At 40.9% G+C, this 27,066-nt stretch overlaps 1 protein-coding gene and 1 long non-coding RNA gene across 6 annotated transcripts in view; one reads left to right on the top strand and one right to left on the bottom strand.

The window, feature by feature from the left end:
• Positions 1–7,994, bottom strand: part of CAT (catalase) — a 36,708-nt gene extending 28,714 nt beyond the window's left edge. For 2 of the 3 annotated variants that reach the window (XM_060400054.1, XM_004016396.6), the window contains exon 1: positions 7,885–7,994. In XM_060400054.1, the coding sequence (XP_060256037.1) occupies positions 7,885–7,950 (66 nt within the window). In that variant the 5' untranslated portion in view covers positions 7,951–7,994. Of the gene's footprint in view, positions 1–3,532 lie in introns of all 3 variants that reach the window. The other variant, XM_060400055.1, reaches the window with a different exon arrangement.
• A 182-nt stretch (positions 7,995–8,176) lies between these two features.
• LOC114118450 (uncharacterized) overlaps positions 8,177–27,066 on the top strand; it is a 33,263-nt gene continuing 14,373 nt past the window's right edge. Inside the window, exons 1-3 of one of the 3 annotated variants that reach the window (XR_009596662.1) lie at positions 8,177–11,824; positions 22,983–23,074; positions 24,992–26,332. This is a non-coding gene — a long non-coding RNA (uncharacterized LOC114118450). Of the gene's footprint in view, positions 23,075–24,991; positions 26,333–27,066 lie in introns of all 3 variants that reach the window. The other 2 variants (XR_009596663.1, XR_009596661.1) reach the window with 2 other exon arrangements.

Here is a 27,066-nt window from a genome sequence, read left to right as displayed (position 1 = left end):
TTACATCTCCTGCACATATTCTACAGGCTGGGCAACTGACATGTGTTGGTTTATACACGTTTTATATAAATTAATTCTCACAGCAATACTGCAAGGTAAGGAGAATTGTTATCCCATTTTCAATATGGGAAATGAAAGGGGAAGGAGGTGAGGTAATCTGCCCAGCAGTCAAGCCTCAAGTTGAACCCTGTTTGACTGTAAAGCCTGACCCCTCACTCATTACTAAATCACTGTAAACTTCATTTAAAACCACCCTAAGGAAGAGACAGATGGACTTAAGAGACATATCAATCAATGCCATGTGTGAACCTTATTTGCATCTAGATTTGAACAAAGTGTTAAAAAAAAGAGAGAGAGATGGTGATTCTCAAGAACTCACAGAACACAGCATCTAGCCATCCTCAGGCCATCATTTATTATGGCATTTAGATACAAAGCAAAATAAGCAAGGAGAAGAGGCTCCTTAAGTCAGAGGAAACCAGCAGAAGCTTCCAAGAGTCCTCTCCCAGTGGAGCGACACAAGACATGCCTAATTTCCCCAGCAAGTCGTGGCAACTCACATGAACTGCTGTTCTGCAGGGGAGCTCGTTAGGGGGGAGAGTCTGTGGGACAAAAATTCATTATTGAAGCTGACAGACAAAAGCTTGGAGCTTCATTATACCATCTTTTCTGTTCAGCTCTGGTTTGAAATTTTCTACAATATAAAGTGTGGGTTGTTTTTGTTTTTTTGTTTTTCCATGAAGAATCAAAGAGCAATGTCGAAGAAAAGAAGTCAGGGAGAAGTTGAAACAAGGGACAGAAATAGAGGGCTGCACCATGTGTGAGTGGTTAGCCTGGGCAGGATCTGTGTTCAATACTCTTCCTACATCAACATTCGGTCAAGACAAAGGACAGGCAAGTTCAGCACTGTACTCAAAATATACAACAGACCAGGTGATTAACGCTTCTTCCTGGTGGTGATTTAGTCACTAAGTCATCTCCGACTCTTGCAACCCTGCAGACTGCAGCCCATCAGGCTGCTCATGGGATTTTCCAAGAACACTCGAGTGGGCTGCCGTTCCCTTCTCCAGGGGATCCTCCCAACCCACGGGTCAAACCCATGTCTCCTGCATTGCAGGCAGATTTTTTACTGAGCCACAGGCTCCTGCCCAGAGAGGGCTTATTGTCACTAGAAAGCATGGAGAATCCTAACTTCCATGCAGGTGATTTACTCCTAAATTCTGAATTCAATAGGATGTGCTTTTTTTTGTCTTAAAACATCAGAAGCATTAGAGTGACTCACCTCAACACCACATCACACTGAGGGGGTTCTCTAGCACAAAAATCAGTGAGCTGACAACACTGGGAAACGTTTCTGACTGCCTTAAAGACTAAAAAACTATGCTTTCTGGGCTCCAAGTGGCAACTTCATCACTAGGATAGACTTCATCTTGTAAGCTGACTTCATGATTAAGCCACCAGGTGCCTCAGTATAAGTCAAGAGCTGTCGGTCATTCTAAGGGCAAGAGGCAAGAATGAATTCTTGTCCTACCTTACTCACTGTCTAAGTTATTCTATGCCATCCACCTCTAGAAGTGCCATTCAATAAAAAATTGAATAATATATAATGGGAAAAAATGAAATCCAATAAATGCGAGAAAAAAATCAAAATGTGTTCTTCATTAAGAACTAAATGGGCCCTGTTGGTACTGAACAAAGTATACTAAAGAGTCAGCGAGAATGACAACAGGCCTCTCAACACTGAGCTAACTACTATGGAATATGGCCTCAGGCTGACAACAGTGCACGGGGCAAGGAACAATAAGATCTCACAGGCAAGCAGAGAACTCCCCTTCCCTGGTGGCTCAGGTGGTAAAGACTCTGCCTGCAATGCAGGAGACCTGGGTTCGATCCTTGGCTTAGGAAGATCCCCTGGAGAAGAGAACGGCAGCCCACTCCAGTATTCTTGCCTGGAGAATTCCATAGACAGACCATGGAGTCCCAGAGAGTCAGACAAGACTGAGAGACTTTAGCAAACAAGGCCGTTGACGTCAAAGTGAACCCTGTGAGGGCAGCGGGAGCAAATGCCTGAAGAAAACTAAAAATGATTCCAAGGATCCCAGGGAAGACAACTAGTGGGTTGTTTTTTTGTTCTTTTTTGCAGATATTAATCCAACTTTATCAGTAATCACTTTTTTTTTAAAAGTAGGTCTGGATGAGCTCTATCAGCTGTTTTTTTTTTGAAACAAAATTTATTGAAACACAGCTGATTTACAGTGTTAGTTTCAGGTATATAGCAAAGTGATCCAGATAGATATTTTAGATTCCTTTCCATTAATCATTATTACAAGATATTGTGTATAGTTCCTTTATGCTGTATGGTAGGTTCTTGATGGTTATCTGTTTTATTTATAGTAGTGTGTATATGTAATTCCAAATTCCCAATTTGTCCCTGCCCCACCACTTTCCCCTTTGTTAACCATAAATTTGCTTTCTATGTCTGTGAGTCTATTTCTATTTTATAAATAAGTTCATTTTTATCATTTATTTTTAGATTCTAGTGGACAGTTTTTATTCTAGGAAAAAAAAAAAAGTTGCCTTTTACAAGGAAGATAAATGTCAGACTTCAAGGTCACATGGTTGGACCGTTAAGCACAGACTGACTGAACACAGCTCCTTCCTCACCCTAGTGGGAAATGTCTGCTTTTCAAGCAAGTTTCTTTTGTATTATTTTGTACAAGAGGAAACATGTCCCAGTAGCTGCTCATATTTTTTTCTTTTCTTCTTGGTGAGTTCTCTATATGTCCAGATATGGTCAAAATACACTGCTACTGGTTTTCAGCAAACAGAATAATCCTACCGAGAATAAAGCCTTGAAAATACATGGAATGGCTACTGAAAAAGAGGTTTTCTCTGCTTTGAAAATGACTTTACTAAGTAAGTCTGACAGCACTGAGAACTGCACTAGTCCTTTAATTTTTCAAAAAAAAAAAAAAAGTAGGGACTAAGAGGAGAGAAAGGCTCAAAAAATGAAGGATGATTGATCCCCTAAGTAAAAGATTCCTTTACTCTTAGCAGTAGAAACTACAGCAGTCACAGTACTAGAAAGAAAATGAACAAAAAAGGTTGTTTCCACAAGAAATGCAAACATACGTGCACAAGACGTTATTCAGTCACCTCTTCTCCAGCCCCCTGAATGTCGGCAATGTTACATCAGTGCAGCTATTACCAAGTTTACCCTAAAAAATACATAAACCCTCAAAGGTTCTGTCTTGTGACTCATTGACAGGAATGCATGGTCTAAAATCCAACTTCTCTTCCAAGTAATAATGAACTGTTTAAAAAGGAAAGGCTCGAAATGCTCAAATTCTCCAGTTTTTAAGGGATGGCATTCTAAGCAATAAACAAAGTTTCCATCAAGTTCCATTCAGAAGGACTGGAAAGAACCTGGAGAACCACCTCCCTTCCCTAAACCTACTCTGAGAGAAAGAAAAATAAAGATTTTTAAGAAGATCCAAGTCATACCTATGAACGTATTTGATTTGTCACTCACCTGGTCCCAATTCACTTGTCAGCAATGAAAATGCCCACAAGGAGAGACGCCCCATAAATTGTTTTCATGCTGGCTGATCTCGGTTCCAAAGGAGGAGACACCCAGCACGACGTTCAGCATCCGGTTTTTGAGGGAGGAGATGGCAGGGTGCCATCCAGCAGCAGTTCCACAACTTAAAGCGTTCACAGTCCAGAACAAATATAAACAAAGTGGGTGGTGGAAGGCAAGATACTGATGCAGAACTGCCCACTTATTTTTTAAAAAAGCACTTGCCAAGCAAATGAAGAGTTGAAAAAAAAAATACTACACTTTACTGTCATACATTTCTAACAGAAAGAATATTTTAAAAGTCCAACATACCCTTTTGAAAGAGATTATGCCTGTTTGCCCATCAGCACATCAGAAGAAAATGGCTAGAGAGATTGTCACACATGGAAAGTATGTTTGGACACAATATAGAAGGGTTGGCGGCTGTCACCCAGCCTCGCTCACAGCGGGTGCAGCCATGTGACAGGGTTTTAGACAAAGGAATGCAGGCAGAAGTGACATACACCACTTCCAGCCTGGCATCTAAACCTCCCCCATACTCTCCTCCACGCTCTTAATCGTCTGTGACCAGACAGTGCTGTGGAGGGCAACATTAAGAAACCACATGTTGCCACAGGAGAAGCCTCCTTCAGCCTGCAGCCTTGGGGAACTGTGGGCTGCCGAGGACTCGCTACCTCCTTCTGCAACCTCAAACCATTCTGGCTAATCACGTAAGAGAGAAATAAACTTCTTACAGGTTTATGCCGTTATACACTTTGGGATGTATTATTACAGCATGTAGCCCATGCGTGACTGTTGTTAAAACATGGGCTATGAATCAAGGATAGTAAAACAAACAATCCAATGTTTTAAAGGACAAAAAACTTGAACAAATCCAGTAAAGAAATACGTATGTGTGTATTAGTCAGTCATGTCTGACTCTTTCTGATCCCATAAACTGTAGCCCACTAGACTCCTCTGTCCATGAATTCTCCAGGCAACAATACTGGAGTGGGTTGCCCTTTCTGCTTCCAGGGGATCTTCCTGACCCAGGGATCGAACCCAGGTCTCCTGCATTGCGGGCAGATTCTTTAGCATCTGAGCCACCAGGGAAGAAATATTGTATACCAGAGGTCAAATAGGCACATGAAAAGATGCATCACTGGTCATCAGAGCAAGGCAAATATCACTTCTTATTCACCAGAAAGGCTAAACTTAAAAGAATGACAATCCCAAAGGATGGCAGGATGTGGACCAATGTAACTCTCAAACACTGTTGACAGAAGTGTAAAATGGTAAACCACATCAGAAGAAGGCTTAGGAATTTCTCATAAGACATTCACTTGCCTTATCACTTACTCGGCAATTCTATTCACAGGCATTTTTTAAGAGAAATAAAAGTATATGTGCACAAAAAGACTTATATAAGACTGTTTATAGAAACTTAATTCATAACAGCCACACACTGGGAATAGTCCAGGTGCCCAACAACAGGATAAGGACACGGTGCTCTAATCAGACAATGGTGCTCTAATCAGCAGCAGTACTAGTACTCAGCAACACATGCAATGACAGGAACGAATCCTAAAACATTTTTAAAAAATCTTAAAACATATTTGCTGAATGAAAGCAGTGTTACAAAAAAGTTCCTAAATCAATGGTTAAAAAGCAAAATCATCAGTGGTTGCCTGGAGCAGAACTGCAGGAGAAGCAGGGAAAGATGGGAAATGGCATGAGGAAACATTCCAGGGTGATGAGAATCGTCTACATCTTGATAAAAGAACCAGATTCACAGGTGTTTATATTTATCAAAAAGCACAGATTGGTACACTTCATATTTGTATATTTTTGTATATAAATTTTGCCTTAAAAACATGAATTAAACAATGAATTCTGGTAATTTGCATCAAGTCTACTGATGTCTACAACATACCCTGAAGTGCCCCTCCAAAACACAGGTTAAGGGATGAATGAAGGGACAGACAGATATGGAATAACATGTTAAAAGAAATTTTTAAAAATGTGGTGGGTATATAGGCATATACTACACAATTTTTCTCACTTTTCTGAATGTTTAAAAATTTTCCAAAGAAAGCATTAGGAAATTACAAAGGGTATGGACAGATGCAAAATTCCTTTGGGAAGTGGGCAGTCTCCTATAAAAATACGCAGCTTTCACTCAGAGCAGCTCAAGTCAGGAGAAACAAGACACCAATGTGCCTGCCAATCAGGACAATGTAAACAGCGCACTGAGATGCATGGGCAGAGGAGACGGAAGTATTTCAACTAGGGGTCCCCAGATTATAGATACACTTTGCAGGCCAGCTGTTTCTCACATGGGTGACCATGTAGGGCAAGTCACCAGCAAGATCTTAATGATTTAACAACAGTTAATGATTCTCCCGAACAGTGACAAGGCAAGCTAGTCTCAACGGAGCCCTTCCAAAAAAATGAATTTTGTTTTATGCGAAACTCACTTGCCCATATTTTTTCCAATTCACCGAGGATTCATGAAAGCCTCCGTGTGAACCAAGATGCAGCAACCACTGGGCATACAGAGAGTCCTGGCTCTAGGAAGCAGAGTCTAATCTTCACTCTGCCACTGACTAGCCACTTGTCCTTGACTGATAAGATGCTAAGTCTCTCTGGTTCACTTTGCCTAAGAACTCATGAAAAGCCAAAACCCTAGTAGCACATAATAAGGAACAAAATGAGAAAAGAGATTTTCCAGGCCCTCTAAAGAGAATGGTAGCCTTCTCACAAACAGGGAACTACAAGGTAACCCATGAGCACTCAGCATTAATCCTAATTCATGAACACTAACCCGGTCTTAAGGAAGAGCACTAAATGGGTACCCTGTCACTACCTAGACGGGTGGCATGAGGTGGGAGGGAGGTTCAGGAGGGAAGGGACATATGCTTGCCTATGGCTGATTCATGGTGATGTATGGTAGAAACCAACACAATATCGTAAAGCAATTAACCTCCAATTAAAAATGAATTTTAAAAAGAAGAAAGAGCGAAGATGAGGAAAGCATGACTCTAGTCCTCTCTGCCATTAACCAGCCGCCATGGGAACCGGGCAAGTCCCGAAGACTCTCTAGGCCAATTTGACAAAAGAAGACTCAAAACAGAAGTGCTCCCATCCCACTCAACCTGCTCACAGATGCCCTTTAATGCTCTGCATCCTAGGGGTACAGGCCAGGAATGACTGGCCAACCACTACAGGGCTGAATTCCTACTCAGCTGTAAAGCTCTTGTTCAGATGTCACCTGCTTTGAGAAGCCTGCCAACCAGGTCAGTCACTCCCTTTACACTCAGCAGATAACCTATATCAGCGCCCTGGCCACGGTGGAAGGTAACCATCTATTCACCTGTCTTGTCTCCCAAACTTGACTTTGAGCTTTCGGCCTCACTGGAATTTGCTCCACTTGCCCCAGCGCTGTGCCTAGCACACGCTGGCACTCAAAGCATAGGTGTAAATAAATGCATTAATTAATCACTAAGGTCACTTTTAGCTCTAAAATGCTAGACGATGTTTTTAAGTGCAAAAGAAATCATGGGTATAAAAATTCTTTTATTTAGCTGTTTAATGCTGTATGTGCGCTTCCCTGGTGGCCCAGATGGTAAAGAATCTGCCTGCAACACGGGAGACCTGGGTTCCATCCCTGGGTCGGGAAGATCCCCTGGAGAAGGGAATGGCAACCCACTCCAGCATTCTTGCCTGGATAATTCCATGGACAGAGCAGTCTGTCTGTGGGCTACAGTTCATGGGGTTACAGAGAGTCGGACACGACTGAGCAACTAACACACAAACAATGCTTTATGTTCAGTGCTGGGGACATGGAGATGATAAAAGACGTTTCCTGCCCCCAAGACACCCCCCACCCCAAATACGAAAGCTGGTAGTTATTGTTTGAGCGAGGGCAAAGCTAGAGCCTGCTCCTGCTTCCCCGTCACTTCCTTTCTTGCAGCTGCAGCTCTCTGCCTCTTTCCCCATAAGCCTTCACTGCTGCCTCAAACTGCAACCTCTGTCCCAGCTGGCAAAGGCGCAAAACTGTAAGCCAACCACCCACGACCTGCAGCCTACCACAAATCCTGCAGGACCGCTGCCCCCGGGGCCCAGAACCCTCTCCCCTCCCGCCCGCGAATGTAACAGCCCAACCAGACGGAAAGGAAGCACACGCACACCCCTAGGCCCCCCGCGATCGATGGTACAGCCCTCCCTCCCCAGAACCTCCGCGCTGGGGCAGCAGGGGCCGTTACTTGAGGACACCCAGCTTCCTACGCGGACCGTAGGGCCGGCTCGGAGAGCGCAGGGTGTACCTGCGCGGCCCTCTGCTCCTTCCAATGTTTCATCTGGTCGCTGGCTGGATCCCGGTTGTCCGCCATGGTGTCTGAGCGGCGCTGCAGAACTTTGCAGGTGGGCTCGGCTCACGCGTCTCCAGCGCCGCAGCTGAAATAGGCGACTTCAGACTCCGCCACTCAGCTCCGCCCCCCCATCCCGCCCCCTCGGCAGGGCCGCCACCTGATTGGCCACTTGAGCTCCAGGCGGAATGGGATTGGAAGCCAAGTAGGGGCAGGGCTGAGGAGCAAGGACTCGGGGAGAGGAGAGGCTGGGGAGAGATAGGAAAAGGAACGGCGCCTCCTCACCTCCGACCCCCAAACTCCAGATTAACTAATTTGGGTTTGGCCCCCGCGTACCCGGATGTGACTGTCTCCTCGGCTTATCAGTATCCTTCAGGGTGCCCTGGGAGGTAGCGGTTGGTGGTCTGCCAGTTTTTTTGAGGGAATGCTTAGGCCCTGCTGGGTGGGGCTTTGAACTCTGGTAACATGCTCTCAGCTCTTAAAAAGCAGAGAAAAAGAAATCCACCGTTGAGTTCCTCTGTGCAAAATGAAGGTTTGTCATGCTCCAATGTTAATAATTTTGTTTACAACTGAAAGGATTGGTGGAATTTGGAATAAATGCAAATACTGGTTCTATATTTAAGTATGACCAGTGATCACACTCGCAAATGTCGCATAATTTTTCTTTGTCAAAGATTAGAGATGACATGTATACACTGCTATACAATGATATGTATACATTTAAAAATGGTTAGCCAACAAGGATCTGCTGTATAGCCCAGGGAACTCTGCTCAGTGTTATGTGGCAGCCTAGATGGGCCTGTAATCTGGGGGAAAATGGATAGGTGTGTATGTATGGCTGAATCTCTTTGCTGTCCACCTTAAACTATCACAACAATGTTGGTTGGCTATACTCCTGTATAAAATAAAAAGCTTTTAAAAATAAAAGTAAAAAGCACAGAAAAGTGAAATATTTGCAAGATCTAAATCTTAATAGTCTAAAATACGTAGGACAAAAACTCAGTCCTTTAGATTCCCTTTTTGGTTTAGAAGTTCCCCTTTTTGAGTGTCTGCTATGTGCTGGACACTGCTGATGGTTGCCAAACTCTACCACTTAATCTTCACAACAAAAAAAAATATAAAGGTCAGTGAAGTCTCCCCACCATGACAGACTATAAACAAGCATGAAGAGGTTGGCTTGCTCCTGATGTAGAATAATTAACTAAGTTAAATAAGATGTCCAAACCCACTATTTATTAACAGAAATGCTGCCTTAGAGTTTAGGAAATGTCTTCCCTAAGTCAATGTGACTAATTTTTGAGGTGTTTGAGCAATGCATTTTAATAAGTGAAATAACAATGTATTTTGTGATATTCCAGAAGAAAATTGCTCGAGTTCAACAGTGCAAAAATGGCTTATTCTATGAAAATATCTTCAATTGGTGTCTTACTCTTGTCAAGACGTTTAAATTAGGTAAAGTGTGAAAAGAGACTTGGTTATACCCAGCTAGAGAGATTGTTTACAAAGTCTGAGACTTGGCATAATAAAGCTGGGGGAAAATGGTCCTCCCAGACCTCAATAGAGATCTGTACTCCTACTACTTCTCATCCTGAGGCCACGTTATTGCTCTTTTCTTCCACTGTGTGAACCTCCCACTCATAGGGCATCACACTTCCCTTCCCCTAGTCGTTTCCATCCTCTTCTGGTCAGGAGTTGCCTTATTCCAAATAGGCTGCCATTCTTTTCTTTTACTGTGGGTTCATATCACTTTTTATACTTGAGCTTGAACTCCGGGAGATAGTGATGGACAGGGAGGCCTGGCATGCTGCGATTCATGGGGTCACAGAGTCGGACACGACTGAGCAACTGAACTGAACTGAACTGAACTGAACTTGGCCTTGGAAATGTTCACATACTCTTGGGAGTCTAGTTCAGTCACATTTGTATAAAAAAAGGATTTTTGTGGTTAGAACTGGTAATCTAACCACTGTCTATAATATTATTTGCATGAGAATAAGTCTTTCAAGCTTAAATTAAGTAGAAGGAGCTAGGGAGGGCTACCAAAAATTTTTTGCCAAGTCACGTTATGATCATTGGATCTATTAAAAGGCCCTAAGGAAGAAAAGAAAATACAGTACCCATAGAGAACTTTCAAGTATTTATGTACATGATTTATGGAATGATGTACATGATTTCCCCAGTGGTTCTATGTAAATCTCATCTCCCGTACCTGCTGATTTATATGTCTCCTTATGTTAAAGGCCCTTTGTTTCCTGGGCCTCAGCTGCTCAGTGGTAGGACTTTTCTTTCTTTTTTTCTTTTGGCTGCACCACATGGCCTTAGTTCCCCAACCAGGGATCAAACCTGCACAGTGTCTTAAAGTGGTAGGATTTTTGATTCTTTCTCGTTTTCACTGGGAATTGGATCAAATGCAATCTCTCTCCAGGTCATCACTTTGCTTATCTGCTTCTCTTGAAAAATAGGCATTTTGTTTGTTTGTTTGTTTGCTACTCCAGATTTACTCTCCATCCTTCTTGATTCTAATCTATACTCCAGAAATCTTGATTTTTATCATCCGCTTGGCCCCACGATACCCTGCCTTCTTCTTGAGTTCAGCCAATGGTGGGCTGGCGTGAGATCAGAGCTTAGGTGGAAAGAGGGACTAAATTATTCGTTATATTAGCGCCAAAGTTGGATTTTCCACAGAGTTAATGAAGCTTAATTTTAGAGTTCCTCACCTACACATGTTCCTTCCAAACTTTTGGGAGGAGTCCTCACAAAGTGCTTATGTGCACTTTTATGAGTCTGCGTAAAATGAGTGAGGTATTTAACCACAGTTGATATAACCATCATCTTTTCGAATCCGAATTCCCCTTCACCACATTACCTTTCTTATCAAGTGTCATTGGAATGACTGTGGTTATGTTTGGCATCCTGCTAAGGAGACATTGAGTTGGGGATTATTTGCATGAGTTTAGTGGAATACAGTTGACTTGCAGTCTCTTCCGTGTGTACTGAGTTATTGTTCGTAAAGCTTCCTTCGCAAGCTAGAGCGTGGCAGACTTATGTCTGACTCCGATACCAAGTATCTCTGTAGCCTTTCCTCTGTCTGGCAAGCATCACTGAGCCTTTGATTTCTTCTAATGCACAGAGACCCATGCTCAGCCTCTTGCCAACACCTGACCCTCTTTTCTCACCTCCCCTATCAAACTCCAGCACTTAGTTGTCTTGTCACTCGGTTTTATCTCCCATCACTGCCTTTCCTGTCCTCCTCACTCCACTAAGCTAAGATTCTTTTTTTTTTTTTTTTTGGGCCATGCTGCATGGCTTTCAGGATCTTAGTCCCCCGACCAGGGATTGAACCCAGGCTGCGGCAGGGAAAATGTGGAATCCTAACTACTGGATCACCAGAGAATATCCTATAACTCATTGATTTAAAATGGCATTATCAATAGTAAAGTATAAAATCAAAATGAAAGTTTTCTAAACTATAGATAACAAACACAAATTTTGATAAACTATGCTAGAAGGAAGATTGAATTACCTTCCTATTCTCTCTATTGAAAATTTTTACTTCTTTTGGTGGTCAAAAAGTATGCACTCAAAATGAAAAAAAAAAGTATTTTAGAGATATGTCAGGCTGTTAATAAAGTATTATGCTTTTGGGGGGGTGGTTTGTAATGTTTTTATGGTACTTTTTTGATTATTCAAGTTTGTAAGTTGTGATTTTTTTACCATTGTAAACAAAGATAGATTTTTATACTTAAGTGTGTGTTCTTTTCCTTATAGAGACAGTGGAAAGTATACATATAAGCTTCAAATCCCGCAAAATTGGGATCCACTCTAAGCAAGCTCACTGCCTGCCTACCCTGCCATAATTCCCTGATTTCTTGGAAACAGCCATGTCCTACAGCTGTAGGTATGTTGCTGCTGCTGCTGCTGCTAAGTCGCTTCAGTCGTGTCCGACTCTGTGTGACCCCATAGACAGCAGCCCACCAGGCTCCCCTGTCCCTGGGATTCTCCAGGCAAGAACACTGGAGTGGGTTGCCATTTCCTTCTCCAGTGCATAAAAGTGAAAAGTGAAAGCAAAGTTGCTCAGTCGTGTCCGACTCTGCGCCCATGGACTGCAGCCTACCAGGCTCTTCCAGCCATGGGATTCTCCAGGCAAGAGTACCGGAGTGGGGGTGCCACTGCTTATAATTGGTTCCAAAAACCGCTCTTTTTCTTTGCCTCTTCAGAGGCAAGAATGGCACACAACCTACTTGCAGTCACAGATGTTTCCCCCTTTTCCTATACTCCTTTCATGAAAATTTCCACAATTGTCCCTTCAGAGTATACTGGGTTTTTTCAGGGATTCTAACTGATACAACTCATAAAAAGCAAAACAGTGTGATGCATTTTATCTTATTTTATTTTTAAATTTATTTTTTATTCAAGTACAAGTGATTGACAATGCTGTGTTACTTTCAAGTGTACAGAAAAGTAATGTAAATAGTTTATATATATATGAGTGATAGGTCACTCAGTCATGTCCAGCTCTTTGCGACCCCAGGGACTATAGCCTGCCAGGTTCCTCCATCCATGGCATTTTCCAGGCAAGAATACAGGAGTGGGTTGTCATTTCCTTTACCAAGGGATCTTCTCCACCCAGGGATCGAACCCTGATCTTCTGAGTTGCAGGCAGACTCCTTACCATCTGAGCCACCAGGAAAGTACTTTATATATTATATATAAAGGACTTTCCTTTATATATATTATTATATATAATAATATATTATATATACATACACATATATACATGCATATGTATATATTATATAATATATTATTATATATAATATATATATTCTTTTTCAGGTTATTTTCCCCTATAGGTTATTACAAAGTATTGAGTGTATGTGTATATATATATATACACATATATATATATATATAGAGAGAGAGAGAGAGTATATATATAGTATATATTCTTTTTCAGGTTCTTTTCCCCTATAGGTTATTACAAAATATTGAGTATAGTTCCCTGCGCTATACAGTAGGTCTTTATTGGTTGTCTGTTTTATATATAGTAGTATATGAATATTAATCCCAACCTTCTAATTTATCCCTCCCCATACCTTTCCCCTTTCCCCTTTGGTAGCCATCAGTTTTTTTTCTACGTGAGTCTACTTCTGTTTTGTAAATAAATTCATTGGAATAATTTTGTTTCAGATTCCAGATATAAACAATATCATATGATATTTGTCTTTGTCTGGCTTATTTCAGTGTGATTCAATTTAAAGGACACTTTCTGAAAAAAAAGAAAAGGATACTTTCTGGAGATATTATAGTCCTGTATTGCTTAATACTTATCCAGCCAGCATGGTGTCCAGCTTTTGACCTTAGCACCCATTTACATGTTTTAAAATTATTGAGGACTCCAAAGAGCTTTCTTTTGTCAATGTTGGAAATATATAGGTGTATATGATTAGAAATTATAACTGATAAATTTTAAATATTTAAATATTATTTTAAAATAAAAACAATAAGCCCAATATATGTTAACTTAAATGACATATTATTGTAAAAAATAAGCATATTTTCAAAAAATTAGAATATGTTTTACATTTTTGCAAATCCTTTACTGTCTGGCATAGAAGACAACTGGATTCTCATATCTGCTTTCACATTCCATCTGATGCAGTATCAGATCATGTAACTTTTGGAGTGTTTTCCTGTACACCCATGAGAGAATGACAGTGAAAAAGGCAAATGACATCTTAGTATTATTAAGATCATTTCAACCTCATTGACCCCCTGACAGGGCCCTCAAGGATCATCATATTGAGAATCACTTGTAAAGAGAAATGGACTCTGATTTGGAAATCAAAATCCTTAGGTTTTATTTCTGACATCTCCTAGCAATGTGGTCTGCAGTAAATCAGTATTTAACTTTTTTAGAATATGGTTTCCATGTCTACTAAGTGAAACATCCAAACAGAAAAACTAAGACTATTACAAATATCAAGATTCTTCAATTTGTGACTTGTTTATGAAAAGAAATAATAGCTGTCTTCAAGTCACTTCAGAAGACAGCTAATGAGATGTCAGTAAGGTCCATGTTAATACTCATGGAAGCCAAGTTCCATGGTGTTGAACCTCACTTCTGAAGGCACATATCAGAAAAATAAAGAAGGAAAAAAATATAATATGTCTAATATGACTTACTTTTTGATAAACAGTATGCATATTGGAACTGTCAATATCAATGCTGCCAAACATCATTTAAGATAGGGTGTTATTATGAGGTAAGCTTCCTGGGAAAATTACAGCAATGGCTTCCAACTTCCATTGGCTAGGAACTGAAAGAATTGCAAATATGTGACCAGCCTCAAAGATACTTGACATGCATGTTTTAAGCTCTAAAACAGAAACTTGTGGACAAAACAGTGTTATTAAATACTGATGGCAGAAGTTCTCATATTTTTGAGAACTGAGTTTAGGAAAAACAATTCCTCCACTGCTTACTGGCTGGGCTGAACTAAGGGCAGGGTTGGCTTTGTAACTCTCCCCACCCTTTCTGGAGCGTGACCAGCCCATTGGGAAGCTTTATTATAGAACATCCAGTTAAACTGGCTCCCTGGGGGGTGGAGCTGAAGCTGCCCTTTGTCAGCCTGAGAGTAGTGTGTACCAAGGACACATCCCTGCCTTTCCTTAATTCTTGCTGGGCCTTGGTCTTATATCTGGACCCCCACCCCCTCGACCCTGAAACTGCCACTGGCATGCAGGTGGTGATGGTAGTCGGAGCCAGGGAGAAGGAGCAAGAAAGAATGTCAGAATGCACTGGAGAAGTCAGTTATTATTGGGAGGGGCAACTTTAATACAACAGACATCTGTTCCATTGAGAAAAGACCTTTGTTTAATGTATGGAGCTTGTGGTATAAGTCATAAAATGATCTAACCTGTAGATGGTAGGTTGGAATATTAAAATCCTCATCCCTTACATCAATGAAAGCTGTCACTGAAGAATTTAGTCCCCTTTGTAGTTCCCCCAAATGTGCACCAATTATTAACATTTAAATTTATAGCTTCAGAACTGTCAGTAGAGCTAGCTCTGAATTGAAAATCGAAATCTGCCTGCTGGTAAGCCCTCAGCTGTTTAACACTCAACAGGTTTTTATTGGGTATCAATAAAACCTACACAGGCTCTGGGGTTCAGTAGTCTATAAATTATCATGGTTTCTGCCCTATGGACCGACCCTATCTTCTCATCTTTCTCAAGTTAGCAAGATCACAGTTTCAGGAATTAGTTGATCCACTGTTCTGAAAAGACAACTGGCTGAGTTGGAAGGAATTATCCAACCTCTACACATTAGCAATTTTAAAATAAGGGATTAAAATCCAAAATGCATAAGGAATCCTACCACTCAATAGCAAAAAAACAAACAAACAAAAACCAAATAAGCCAATTTAAAAATGGGTAAAGGACCTGAACAGACATTTTTTTTCCCCCAAAGAAGACCTACAAGTAGCAAACAGGTATACAAAGAGATGGCTTCCCTGGTGGCTCAGTGGTGAAGAGTCCACCTGCCAATGCAGGAGACTGGGGATCAGTCCCTGGGTCAGGAAGATCCCCTGGAGAAGGAAACAACAACCCACTCCAGTATTCTTGCCTGGGAAATCCCATGGACAGAGGAGCCTTGCAGAAGTCCATGTGGTTGCAAGAGTCAGACACGACTTAGTGACTAAACAACAACAATATAAAGAGGTACTCCACATCCCTAATCATCAGGGAAGTGAACATCAAACCAGAAAGAGGTATCACTTAATACCTTTAAAGATGGCTTTCCAAAAGAGAGGAGAAAGTACATGTTGGAGAGGATGTAGAGAAAAGGGACCACTTGTACACTATTAATGGGAATGTAAATTGGTATAGCCATTATGGAAAACAATATGGAGGTTCCTCAAAATATTAAAACTAGAACTCTCATATTATTCAGCTATCCCACTTCTAGGTATACATCCAAAGGAACTGAAATTAGTATCGCCAAGAGATATCTGCAGTCTCACATTTATTGTAGCATTATTTACAACAGTCGAGATATGGAAATTACCTAAATATCTGTTGACAGATAAGTAGATAAAGAAAATGTGATGCACGCACACACACACACACAATAGAATATTATCAGCTCTTTATAAACACACACATATACACACGCAAAGGGAAATCCTGCTGTTTCCAACAACAAGGATGAACACTACGCTAAATGAAACAAGTCAGACACAGAAAGACAAAGACTGTACGACCTCACTGACATGGAAAAACTGTACAATCTCACTGACATGTGGCATCTGAAAAAGTCAAACTCGTAGAACCGGAACATAGCATGGGATTGCCAGGGGCTGGGGGGTGGAAGAGATGAGGAAATGTTGGTCGAAGGGTACAAACTTCGTTATAAGATGATTAAATTCTGGAGATCTAATGTGCATTGTGGTGACAGTTAATAATACTGTTAATACACTTGAAATTTGCTAAAAGAGTAGATCTTCAGTATTCTCATCATGCATAAGAAATGGCAACTATGTGAGGTGATGTGATTAGCTTGAGTGTGGTGCTCATTTCACAACATACACATACATTAAATCATATTAAATCAGCACTGTGTACACCCTACATGTATGCAATCGTTATTTCCCAACCATACCTCAACAGGCTGGAAAAGATAAATAACTGAGGTCCTCATGGATTATTATATCTGTGTATCCGGCGTTTAAAACTAGCTAGAAACGACTGGAACCCAGCTCTGTGCACTCCAGATTTTTCCTTTTTGGTGATGTTTATTTTCCTTCCCACTTCCCCACACACAAAAAAATCCTAGTTCCACATTTTAGAATCACACACAGGCAATCAAAGGCCATTGATTCCTGGCCTTATTGCAAAAGCAGTATGTTGTTTGTCCTTTGTGTTTGCCAAATGCTAGAGTACAGTTGTCGCATAAATTTGTCTTTCGTGAAACAGTCTGTTTTTAAAACCGAAGTTCAACAGAAAGCTGATCACATGAGAAGAATTTCACCTATAACCTTGATAGATGATAGATTTTAAATGATAAATATTAAATAATGGCATTAATTTTTATTATTTATGTGTTTCAGAGAAGTCCCGTCAACATTTACCTTTCATAAACAGGTACTATTCAAGTTGGCATTTCAGATTTCCAAAAAGATATGGCATAACTTTTGTAATAGTGATTTTTTTAAGATGTATTTTTAATTAAACAAGTAATCCATGAGTACTTTATTGTGTTAAAACATTCAAAACTTACAGAGATAACTAGTTTACAAAGTGACTTACAAGAAAGTATGTAATAGTCATTTTTTTTAATATGAGAGACTAAGGAAAAGTTTGAAATGTCAATATATTTAGGAGTGGAAAGGCAGAATAAAGTTTCCTGTTTCTTTTTTCTCCTTTCAGGCATCCAGTGGGTTCAATGTCCTTCAGCTTAGTGTACCAGCTAGAGTAGTTGACAACTGTTTATGAGAAAACTGTCAAGCAGTTCATGTTCTAGTTATCACTCAAAAAAATACCTTTAAAAAAGAAGGGAAAACACTATCAATACAAAGTACTGAATGCTCGTGTGGAATCCAGGCAACACTCAGAAAGTGTATTTTGCAGGCATAAAGGGGTTGGAGGGAGCAAAGAGAGAGCAGTGGGGAGACAGGGAAGAAGTGAAGAGTGAAGGGACCCAGCAGCAGCAGAGCTCCGGCGTTGCTTCTACAGGCTGTCAAGCCAGTTACGGAGGAGACTGATAACACTCCTCAACCAGGGATAAGGAGAACAAAGTCTACTTGTCACTTGCCCGAGGTCACACGAACCAGAAGTACAAAGCCTGATCTGATTTTATTCTCTTTATTATAAATCCCATGTGTTGGCCTTCCCGGGTGGTCCAGTGGTTATGGCTGCTCGCTTCCACTGCAGGAGGTGCGGGGTCTGTCCCTGGTTGGGGAAGATTCTACATGCCACATGGCATGGCCAAAAAAAAAAAAAAAATCACCTGGCATTACTGCTCATCATCATCGTTCCAGGCATGGCAGAGCTATATTTAATTCCAACAGCCCCATGAGAAGCAGGCTGTTCTCAATTTCAAAATTAAGGAACTGCCTCCGACAGGTTAGGCCATTTTGCCCAAGGCCCCACAGTAAGAGAGAGCGCTGAGTAAACAGGGGAGTGTACACCTCTGCCCTAGTATTTCAGTGTTTCTCGAACAGACCCTGAGAGGCTGTGAACCTATTTTTAGAGGCCTGAACATCTTCTTCAAGAACTTTAAATTTTTTTTTTTCAAAATAATATTTAGGATGTAATAGAAGCATATTTTAGATAGCTTCTAGGTTTAGATAGATTTAGATCCTTTTTAGGTCCTTTGGCTGATCTATTGACTTAAAAGAGATGAACAGGAGAAGAACAGATTTAATTTCATACATACAAGAACCCCCCCAAACATGAGACTCTTCCCCTGCAGCCCAGGAATAGAGGCTTATAGGCCATCCTTGAGCTAAGGAGAGGAGTGTCAGGGTCTGGCACCTGAAAGGGAAGGATGGCAATTCACAGAAAGATGGGAAGAGCAGCAAATGTTTGGTAGACAAATGTTTGTTGAATCATGCAGATAAGCCTCCCAATGAAAAAAGTTAGTGTTGCTAATGTCTCTCTCTCTCTGGTACAAGCCCCCTAATCTAAATTCTCTAATGCAGCAGAGAAAGGGATAAAAAGCTCTTCTTGAGTCTATTGAGCCTTGATTGTTTTCGACTGGAAATCATCCACATGCCAGAGTGACAGCCTGCCAGAAGCCCCACCATCAAGTCATGCAGTGACATTCCAGTGCAGGCGTTTGTGTTCACATTTATAATCATCATAATCTTCAAAGTCTTGGCAAACGAGGATTTGCCCCTGGATTGGTGTGTCCTCATGTCAAATGACAACTCTCCTTCACTTGTATCGAGAGTTTATTACCAATTGTAAGGCCATACTTCTATTCTGCAATGATAATTCCAACTGGAAAACTATGAGAACATTATTTGATATATCAAGACAGTTGCAGCTCTGGAGTTTCTATGTAGGAGAGACTTAGTGGCTCTGCTGAATGCTAAGTTGCCTCAGTCATGTCTGAGCCTTTGCAACCCCGTGGACAATAGCCTGCTAGGCTCCTCTGTCCATGGAATTCTCCAGGCAAGAATAATGGAGGGCTTTTCATACCTTCCTCCAAGGGATCTCCCCAACCAGAGATCGAAAGTGCATCTCCTACATCTCCTGCGTTGGCAGGAGGGGTCTGTACCACTAACACCGCCTGGGAAGCCCTTTAATGACTCTAGTGGATTGGCATTAGGAGCAACAAGAGTTGTCCTGAAGCTTTATTGACAAGGGAATGGTTTTCTAAAAATAAAATTGAGTCCTCTACAGAGCATAGCTCTCTCCAGAAAACTCTTTTAACATTTTCATAAAATGGTCATTTTTCAATTACTATGTAATGTCTTTCACTCCTGCATTTGTTTAAAATAAAGTTCATTTCCCCTTAGCCTGATGTAATTCCTTTGCTCTAGTAACTTTGTGTCTTTTCTGATTGCTTAATTTAAATGTAAGAAACTCTGGAAATTCTTTACCAGATGCAATGTATATGGCGCTGATCAGAGCTTTGCTCTCAGGAGTTAAATCAGCATTGAGTCTGGACTGCCGAATGACTTAGAAATAATATAGATTTTAATAGCTAAAATCACAGTTCGCTATGTAGACCTTTTGATTTCAGAGCTATAACATACAAGGTTCCCCTTGTGATCCAAATTCATTCACCAGGCTCTCTGAACCCAGGGGCTGAGTTCATTTGGATAGCAAAGGATAATTTTATAAAGAATAAAACATGTCCCCCAAAGTTCTTTGTCCTTAGAAGAAGTCTCACCCATGGAACCAAGAAACAATACTGACCAACGCTATTCATTCCATGAGAAAACAGAGATCAACATTTCCTTCACAGTTTCTTTTCGTTCCTCTTTAACTTGTCTTGAAAACAAAGAGTCATTTGGTCCTGAAGTGAGAGAAGAAACCATTTATACCAATGGCATTTAAAAATAGTATATCTAGAAATGCAATTAAAATTAAGGGCAATAGCGGCAAACCATACACATATTGAGATTCAAAAGGTGAATATTTCACCAACACAAAGAGGAGATTTTAGCAATTAGGTGAACCTTTAGTGATGAATGATTGCATGAAAAAAAAATTGCAAGCTATGAAGACACGGTCAATTTGAAGAAGTCTACTCAGCCTTGGGCTCCCCAGGTGTCTCACTGGGAAAGAATCCACTTGCCAATGCAGGAGTAATGGGTTTGAGCCCTGGGTTGGGAAGATCCGCTGGAGAAGGAAATGGCAACCCACTCCAGTGTTCTTGCCTGGGAAATCCCACAGACAGAGGAGCCTGGTAGGCTACATGAGCCCATGGGGTCTCAAAGAGTCAGACACAACTTAGTGACTAGACGACAACAATTACTTAGCCTTACCTGGTAGAGGGGAAAACAATTAGTATTTAAGAACTTAACTGTCCTCTCTTTCATCTGTAAGATTGTTTGGGGGAGGCATAACTTATATCCATGAATTATAAAATACAAATGATTCTATCTTTATACCATACCCACCCCGTTGCAGACAGTGACAGGGAAATTAAGTCCAGGGTTTAGCAAAAATATCATTGAGTCCTTAACTAAGTAAAGGGATCCTGAAGCTGAGTTTGGGGGCAGAAGAGTGAGCTGCATGGTGAAGCTAAAGGGATTTTAAGCTGTTGAGATCCAGTGATACAGAGGTCAGAAGGGACGAGACCTGGAAATCACCAAGGAAATTTTGAAGAATAAGAGAATCTGATTCCGTTTTGTTATAGGCTTGGATAGCACTGCTGCATAATCCTCCTTGCCCCTTTCTCCAAATCCTCATCATACATTTGATTCCACAAATAACATCTTTTTTCTCATGGGGGATAATAGGAATCAAGAAAAACATAGTCACATGCCGGGGTCATAAGCGAGAGAGAAGTAACAGCAAAAGGTGTTATCCTCCTTAAACCTGGGCCAGAGGGATCCAGCTTCAGACCCCAAGCCATTCTAAAGCAGAGCTAATCCCGCTACGATGTGAATGCAACCCCAAATGGGGTTTGTTAGGTTTTCAAGCAAGGCTGAGATTCTACAGTTCCAACAAGCTTCTAGGTAATATTGATGCAGCTGGTCTGAGGACCACACCGTCTGCCTTCCGAGACCATGCTCAGGTACCCTGCCCAAAGGAATCCAGCCCACGCTTAGGACCTGCACAAGCTTTATCGCTGGGTCCATCCTCCTAATGGTAGCCCATCTTGCTGCTGTGCATGCCAATAGGACTAAGGTTTGCCCACAGAGTTGCTATCTGAGGGCCAGCACACAGAATCGCTACACATGATACCTTTCCATGGTGTGAGATAGTGGAGGAGGGGGCACAGGAAAAAAATAATTGGAGGATGGACAGGGAGCAGAGGGATTCAGTTGGCAGGGTTCAGCTCTCCCCACACTGCCAAATTCCAGGGGTGAATCAGAAGTCCAAGAATTCTAAATTGCAATTCCAAATGGCAACCTGAGACTTCCCTGATGGGGAAGAATAAGTGGATAAGAATCTGCCTGCCAATGCAAGGGACATGAGTTCGATACTGGTCTAGGAAGATGCCACATGCCGCAGAGCAGTTAAGCCTGTGTCCCACAGCTCCTGAGCCCACACTCTGGAGGTCCCCCAGCCACAACTATTGAGCCAGAGTGCTACAGCTACTGAAGCTTGTGTGGCTAGAGCCTGTGCTCTCAACAAGAGACGCCACCACAATGAGACGCCCCTTCACTGCAACGAAGAGCAGCCCCTGCTCGCTGCAACTAGAGAAAGCCTGCGTGCAGCCACAAAGACCCAGCACAGCCAAAATAAATGAATGAATTGCAACCTGGCCTTCTGTGTTGTTATGAAGACGTATTTGTCAAAGTAGAAGGACAGTATTTTACTTAATAGTTTAGTATTTAATAGTTCATTAAATATTTAGACAACTGCCATGTGAGCTTTTCTTATTATTTCTGCCCTGCCCTGGGCTTTGCCAGTGTTAGGGGCAGGTTCCTGCAAAGGTACAGACCTCAAACCAAAACAAAAGTGGTGTGGGAGCTGGATCCAGCCCGATGGAAATTGCATCCGAAAAGTGCCCATCTTGGCAAGGAGGGGCCTTGGGAGACTTCAGGTAACATCTGGGTTACATTGAAATGTTTGGAAGTTATCACAATATGATAAGGCTGTCCTCAATAAAGAGGTGGGGACCTCATTCCCAGAAAACTTACAAGAACCTTAGAGATTGTGTGCAAAAGGCAAGTAAGACCTTAGCCAGCTTATTTCATCTGTTGAAGCATGAGAGAAGTCAGTGACCACTCACCGAATTAAATAATATCTAAAACATTTGAGAGTATTGCATCATTTTTAGTTTTCCAGCTAACAGAGAAATGGCAAAAGCTGGAGAGAATTTCCAAATATATTTCAGTGGTTCTGTACATGAACTTTAAACGTGAAGGGTTACAGTCAGAGTACAAAATTACAGTCACACTTCTATGAACACAGAAAATCACTGTGCTAACATTCTTTTCTTCACAAGGCCATAGGAAGTCCTGACCAGTCAAACTCAGAACATACTTGCTTTTTCTGACTTAAATTATTTTGTGTTGGAAAATAGTTGATTCACAGTATTCTTTTAGTTTCAGGTGTGCAGCAAAGTTCATATATAGAACACACGTGCTTTTAATACCCGTCAGATTTTCTTTCCTGTTGGCTAAATTCAGTGTTATTGGAGACCAAGATCAGCAGGTTGGTTAGGGGCAGCATGAAGCATAAACAGCATTCACCTAGGAATTGGAGATCTCTGGATTTTGGTCTCAACTCTAGACTCTTCACAGCTTGTAGAACCCGGGGAAGCCATTAAGCCTCTCTGTGGCTCAGCTTTAATCTGACTCTGTAGGCTTCAGCACACATTCTAGGGCACCTCTGAACGCATTCTTTATTTTTCCTCTTACAGGACTGCTCTTGATATTATTTTCTGCCGCTGGAAGAACCAACATATCACAAAGAATGAAAGAGGAGACTATACATCAGATCTCATTTTTACTGGTGAGAACATGGAAACTAAATTTCAAAAAGAATGTATATCAGTTAAGGTCACTTAAACAGAAAGGGAGGATTTCCTTACGTGGAATCAGAAAGTCCAGGGCTAGGCAATATTTTCAGGGGCACCTCTTCCCAGATTCAAATTCAATGATAGGAAATGGCAAGATGTCTCAAACACCCCCTCAGCTTTCTAGGATCTTCTTTTAATGTCCCAAGAATCCCTTGAGGCAGGTATTATTATTCTGTTTAGTAAATACAAATATCTACTTCATGAAGTTATGACTTTAAAAGAAAACCATGTATTAAAAAAGCCCTCAGGAGAAAAAAAAAAAACAAAACAACCCTCAGCACAATCCCTGACACGGAGTCAGAGCAAGAGATGTCAGCTATTTAATATATATTTACATATTTCATACTTTACTAGACATAATAGATTACATATATTCTATTATCTACACTAGTGGGTTTTAAATTGTGCTCCAAGGAAATAAAAGGTTGCACAAACAATGAAATATTTGCCACCAATAATGACAATTACTGAATGAGGAGCTCATTTCTTGATTTCTTAAAATGTATTTTGTATATTTATATGTGCCATGCAAGACTTTGCTTGAAAAATGGATTTCACTGCTAAAAATAGATTAAATTACCTCTGACATATTCCAATCCATTAATTTTACTGATCATAAAACTAAAGCACAGAGAGATAAAATTCTTAAATTCTCACCTTAGAACATCTTAATATATCTGTTAGGATATATTCAGCTGCACATGTGTAACAGACAATACATGTTAACTGGTCTAAATAATAAAAGGAAACAATCAGTCACATAATAACAGGAAGGCCCATAAACAAGCAGGGCCTGTTTCAGGGCTGGTTTGATTCCCACAGCTCAGTGGTCGAAAAAAGAGTAAGAAGACCAACACCCATTTTTTGATTGGGTCGTTTATTTTTCTGGAATTGAGCTGCATAAGTTGCTTGTATATTTTTGAGATTAGTTGTTTGTCAGTTGCTTCATTTGCTATTATTTTCTCCCATTCAGAAGGCTGTCTTTTCACCTTGCTTATATTTTCCTTTGTTGTGCAGAAGCTTTTAATTTTAATTAGATCCCATTTGTTTATTTTTGCTTTTATTTCCAGAATTCTGGGAGGTGGATCATAGAGGATCCTGCTGTGATTTATGTCTGAGAGTGTTTTGCCTATGTTCTCCTCTAGGAGTTTTATAGTTTCTGATCTTACATTTAGATCTTTAATCCATTTTGAGTTTATTTTTGTGTGCGGTGTTAGAAAGTGATCTAGTTTCATTCTTTTACAGGTGGTTGACCAGTTTTCCCAGCACCACTTGTTAAAGAGATTGTCTTTACTCCATTGTATATTCTTGCCTCCTTTGTCAAAGATAAGGTGTCCATATGTGTGTGGATTTATCTCTGGGCTTTCTATTTTGTTCCATTGATCTATATGTCTGTCTTTGTGCCAGTACCATACTGTCTTGATGACTGTGGCTTTGTAGTAGAGCCTGAAGTCAGGCAAGTTGATTCCTCCAGTTCCATTCTTCTTTCTCAAGATTGCTTTGGCTATTCAAGGTTTTTTGTATTTCCATACAAATCTTGAAATGATTTGTTCTAGTTCTGTGGAAAATGTGGCTGATAGCTTGATAGGGATTGCATTGAATTTGTAAATTGCTTTGGGTAGTATACTCATTTTCACTATATTGATTCTTCCGATCCATGAACATGGTATATTTCTCCATCTATTAGTGTCCTCTTTGATTTCTTTCATCAGTGTTTTATAGTTTTCTATATATAGGTCTTTAGTTTCTTTAGGTAGATATATTCCTAAGTATTTTATTCTTTTCGTTGCAATGGTGAATGGAATTGTTTCCTTAATTTCTTTTTCTACTTTCTCATTATTCGTGTATAGGAATGCAAGGGATTTCTGTGTGTTGATTTTATATCCTGCAACTTAATAAACGACCCAATCAAAAAATGGGCCAAAGAACTAAATAGACATTTCTCCAAAGAAGACATACGGATGGCTAACAAACACATGAAAAGATGCTCAACATCACTCATTATTAGAGAAATGCAAATCAAAACCACAATGAGGTACCACTTCACACCAGTCAGAATGGCTGCGATCCAAAAATCTGCAAGCAATAAATGCTGGAGAGGGTGTGGAGAAAAGGGAACCCTCCTACACTGTTGGTGGGAATGCAAACTAGTACAGCCACTATGGAGAACAGTGTGGAGATTCCTTAAAAAATTGCAAATAGAACTACCTTATGACCCAGCAATCCCACTGCTGGGCATACACACCGAGGAAACCAGAATGGAAAGAGACACATGTACCCCAATGTTCATCGCAGCACTGTTTATAATAGCCAGGACATGGAAACAACCTAGATGTCCATCAGCAGATGAATGGATAAGAAAGCTGTGGTACATATACACAATGGAGTATTACTCAGCCGTTAAAAAGAATTCATTTGAATCAGTTCTGATGAGATGGATGAAACTGGAGCCGATTATACAGAGTGAAGTAAGCCAGAAAGAAAAACACCAATACAGTATACTAACACATATATATGGAATTTAGGAAGATGGCAATGATGACCCTGTATGCAAGACAGGGAAAGAGACACAGATGTGTATAACGGACTTTTGGACTCAGAGGGAGAGGGAGAGGGTGGGATGATTTGGGAGAATGACATTCTAACATGTATACTATCATGTAAGAATTGAATCGCCAGTCTATGTCTGACGCAGGATGCAGCATGCTTGGGGCTGGTGCATGGGGATGACCCAGAGAGATGTTATGGGGAGGGAGGTGGGAGAGGGGTTCGTGTTTGGGAACGCATGTAAGAATTAAAGATTTTAAAATTTTAAAAATAAAAAACTAAAAAAATAAATTAAATAAATAAATAAATAAATAAAATAAATTCAAAAAAAATTAAAAAAAAAGAAGACCAACACCTCAAAACGAAAAACTATGCACTTGCGAAGTTTGTTCTAGCAAACATAAACTAACTCAGTTTCTTATCATCTTAGGTATAGAGAATAACAGAAGCAATGAGTTGGAGATAGGAAATATAGCAGGACGACGTGTAGTCTACTTTAATTGGAGCCCAGCTTTTTTAAATGTAAGACTATTTTGATGAAAGAAGCAGTGTCCTGATAACTGGACAGCAGTAGAATTTCATTCTCCAATTATAATGGCTATCAAAGCATCTCTGCAGAAGGTGGCAGCCAGAGACTGGAGAAGGTAGGTCACCCTGGGACACACAGGGGTCCCACCCACGGGTGTCCACAGGGCACTAGATGCTCCAAAGTTTAGCGCTTCACACAGCAGCATGGGAAGCGCAACAAGAACATTTTATGTGACCTCAGGGACCTTGTGTCCTCATTATGCATGATTACCAGCCAGACAACTTCCTTAATGTGAAACTCTGGGATTAGGCAGCTAATGCACAGGCAACCTAAATTCAGAAATGGCCCCATGCTATGCAGCAAGTCAAGCTAGTACTAATCCATGTGTCATATAGCTTTCTTGTTGATGTACATCCTATGTGATGAATTGTGTAACATTCCTCTTGTATATTCCCCTGGGGTATGTTAAATTACAAGACATTATTCATGGATACGGAGAAGGCAATGGCACCCCACTCCAGTACTCCTGCCTGGAAAATCTCATGGACGGAGGAGCCTGGAAGGCTGCGGTCCATGGGGTCACTGAGGGTCGGACACAACTGAGCAACTTCACTTTCACTTTTCACTTTCCTGCATTGGAGGAGGAAATGGCAACCCACTCCAGTGTTCTTGCCTGGAGAATCCCAGGGACGGGGGAGGCTGGTGGGCTGCCGTCTATGGGGTCGCACAGTGTCGGACACGATTGAAGCAACTTAGCAGCAGCAGCAGCATTCATGGATAATGTTTCAAAGTTCTGTAGAAATGAGGTGAAGGGTCTTACATCTAGAAAACTAGATTCGCCACTTCAAT

This window comes from Ovis aries, chromosome 15 (assembly GCF_016772045.2).
Source record: "Ovis aries strain OAR_USU_Benz2616 breed Rambouillet chromosome 15, ARS-UI_Ramb_v3.0, whole genome shotgun sequence".
NCBI classification, from domain to species: domain Eukaryota; kingdom Metazoa; phylum Chordata; class Mammalia; order Artiodactyla; family Bovidae; genus Ovis; species Ovis aries.
The sequence above is the reverse complement of the archived record's forward strand: the minus strand, read 5'-3'. Positions and strand labels throughout refer to the sequence as shown.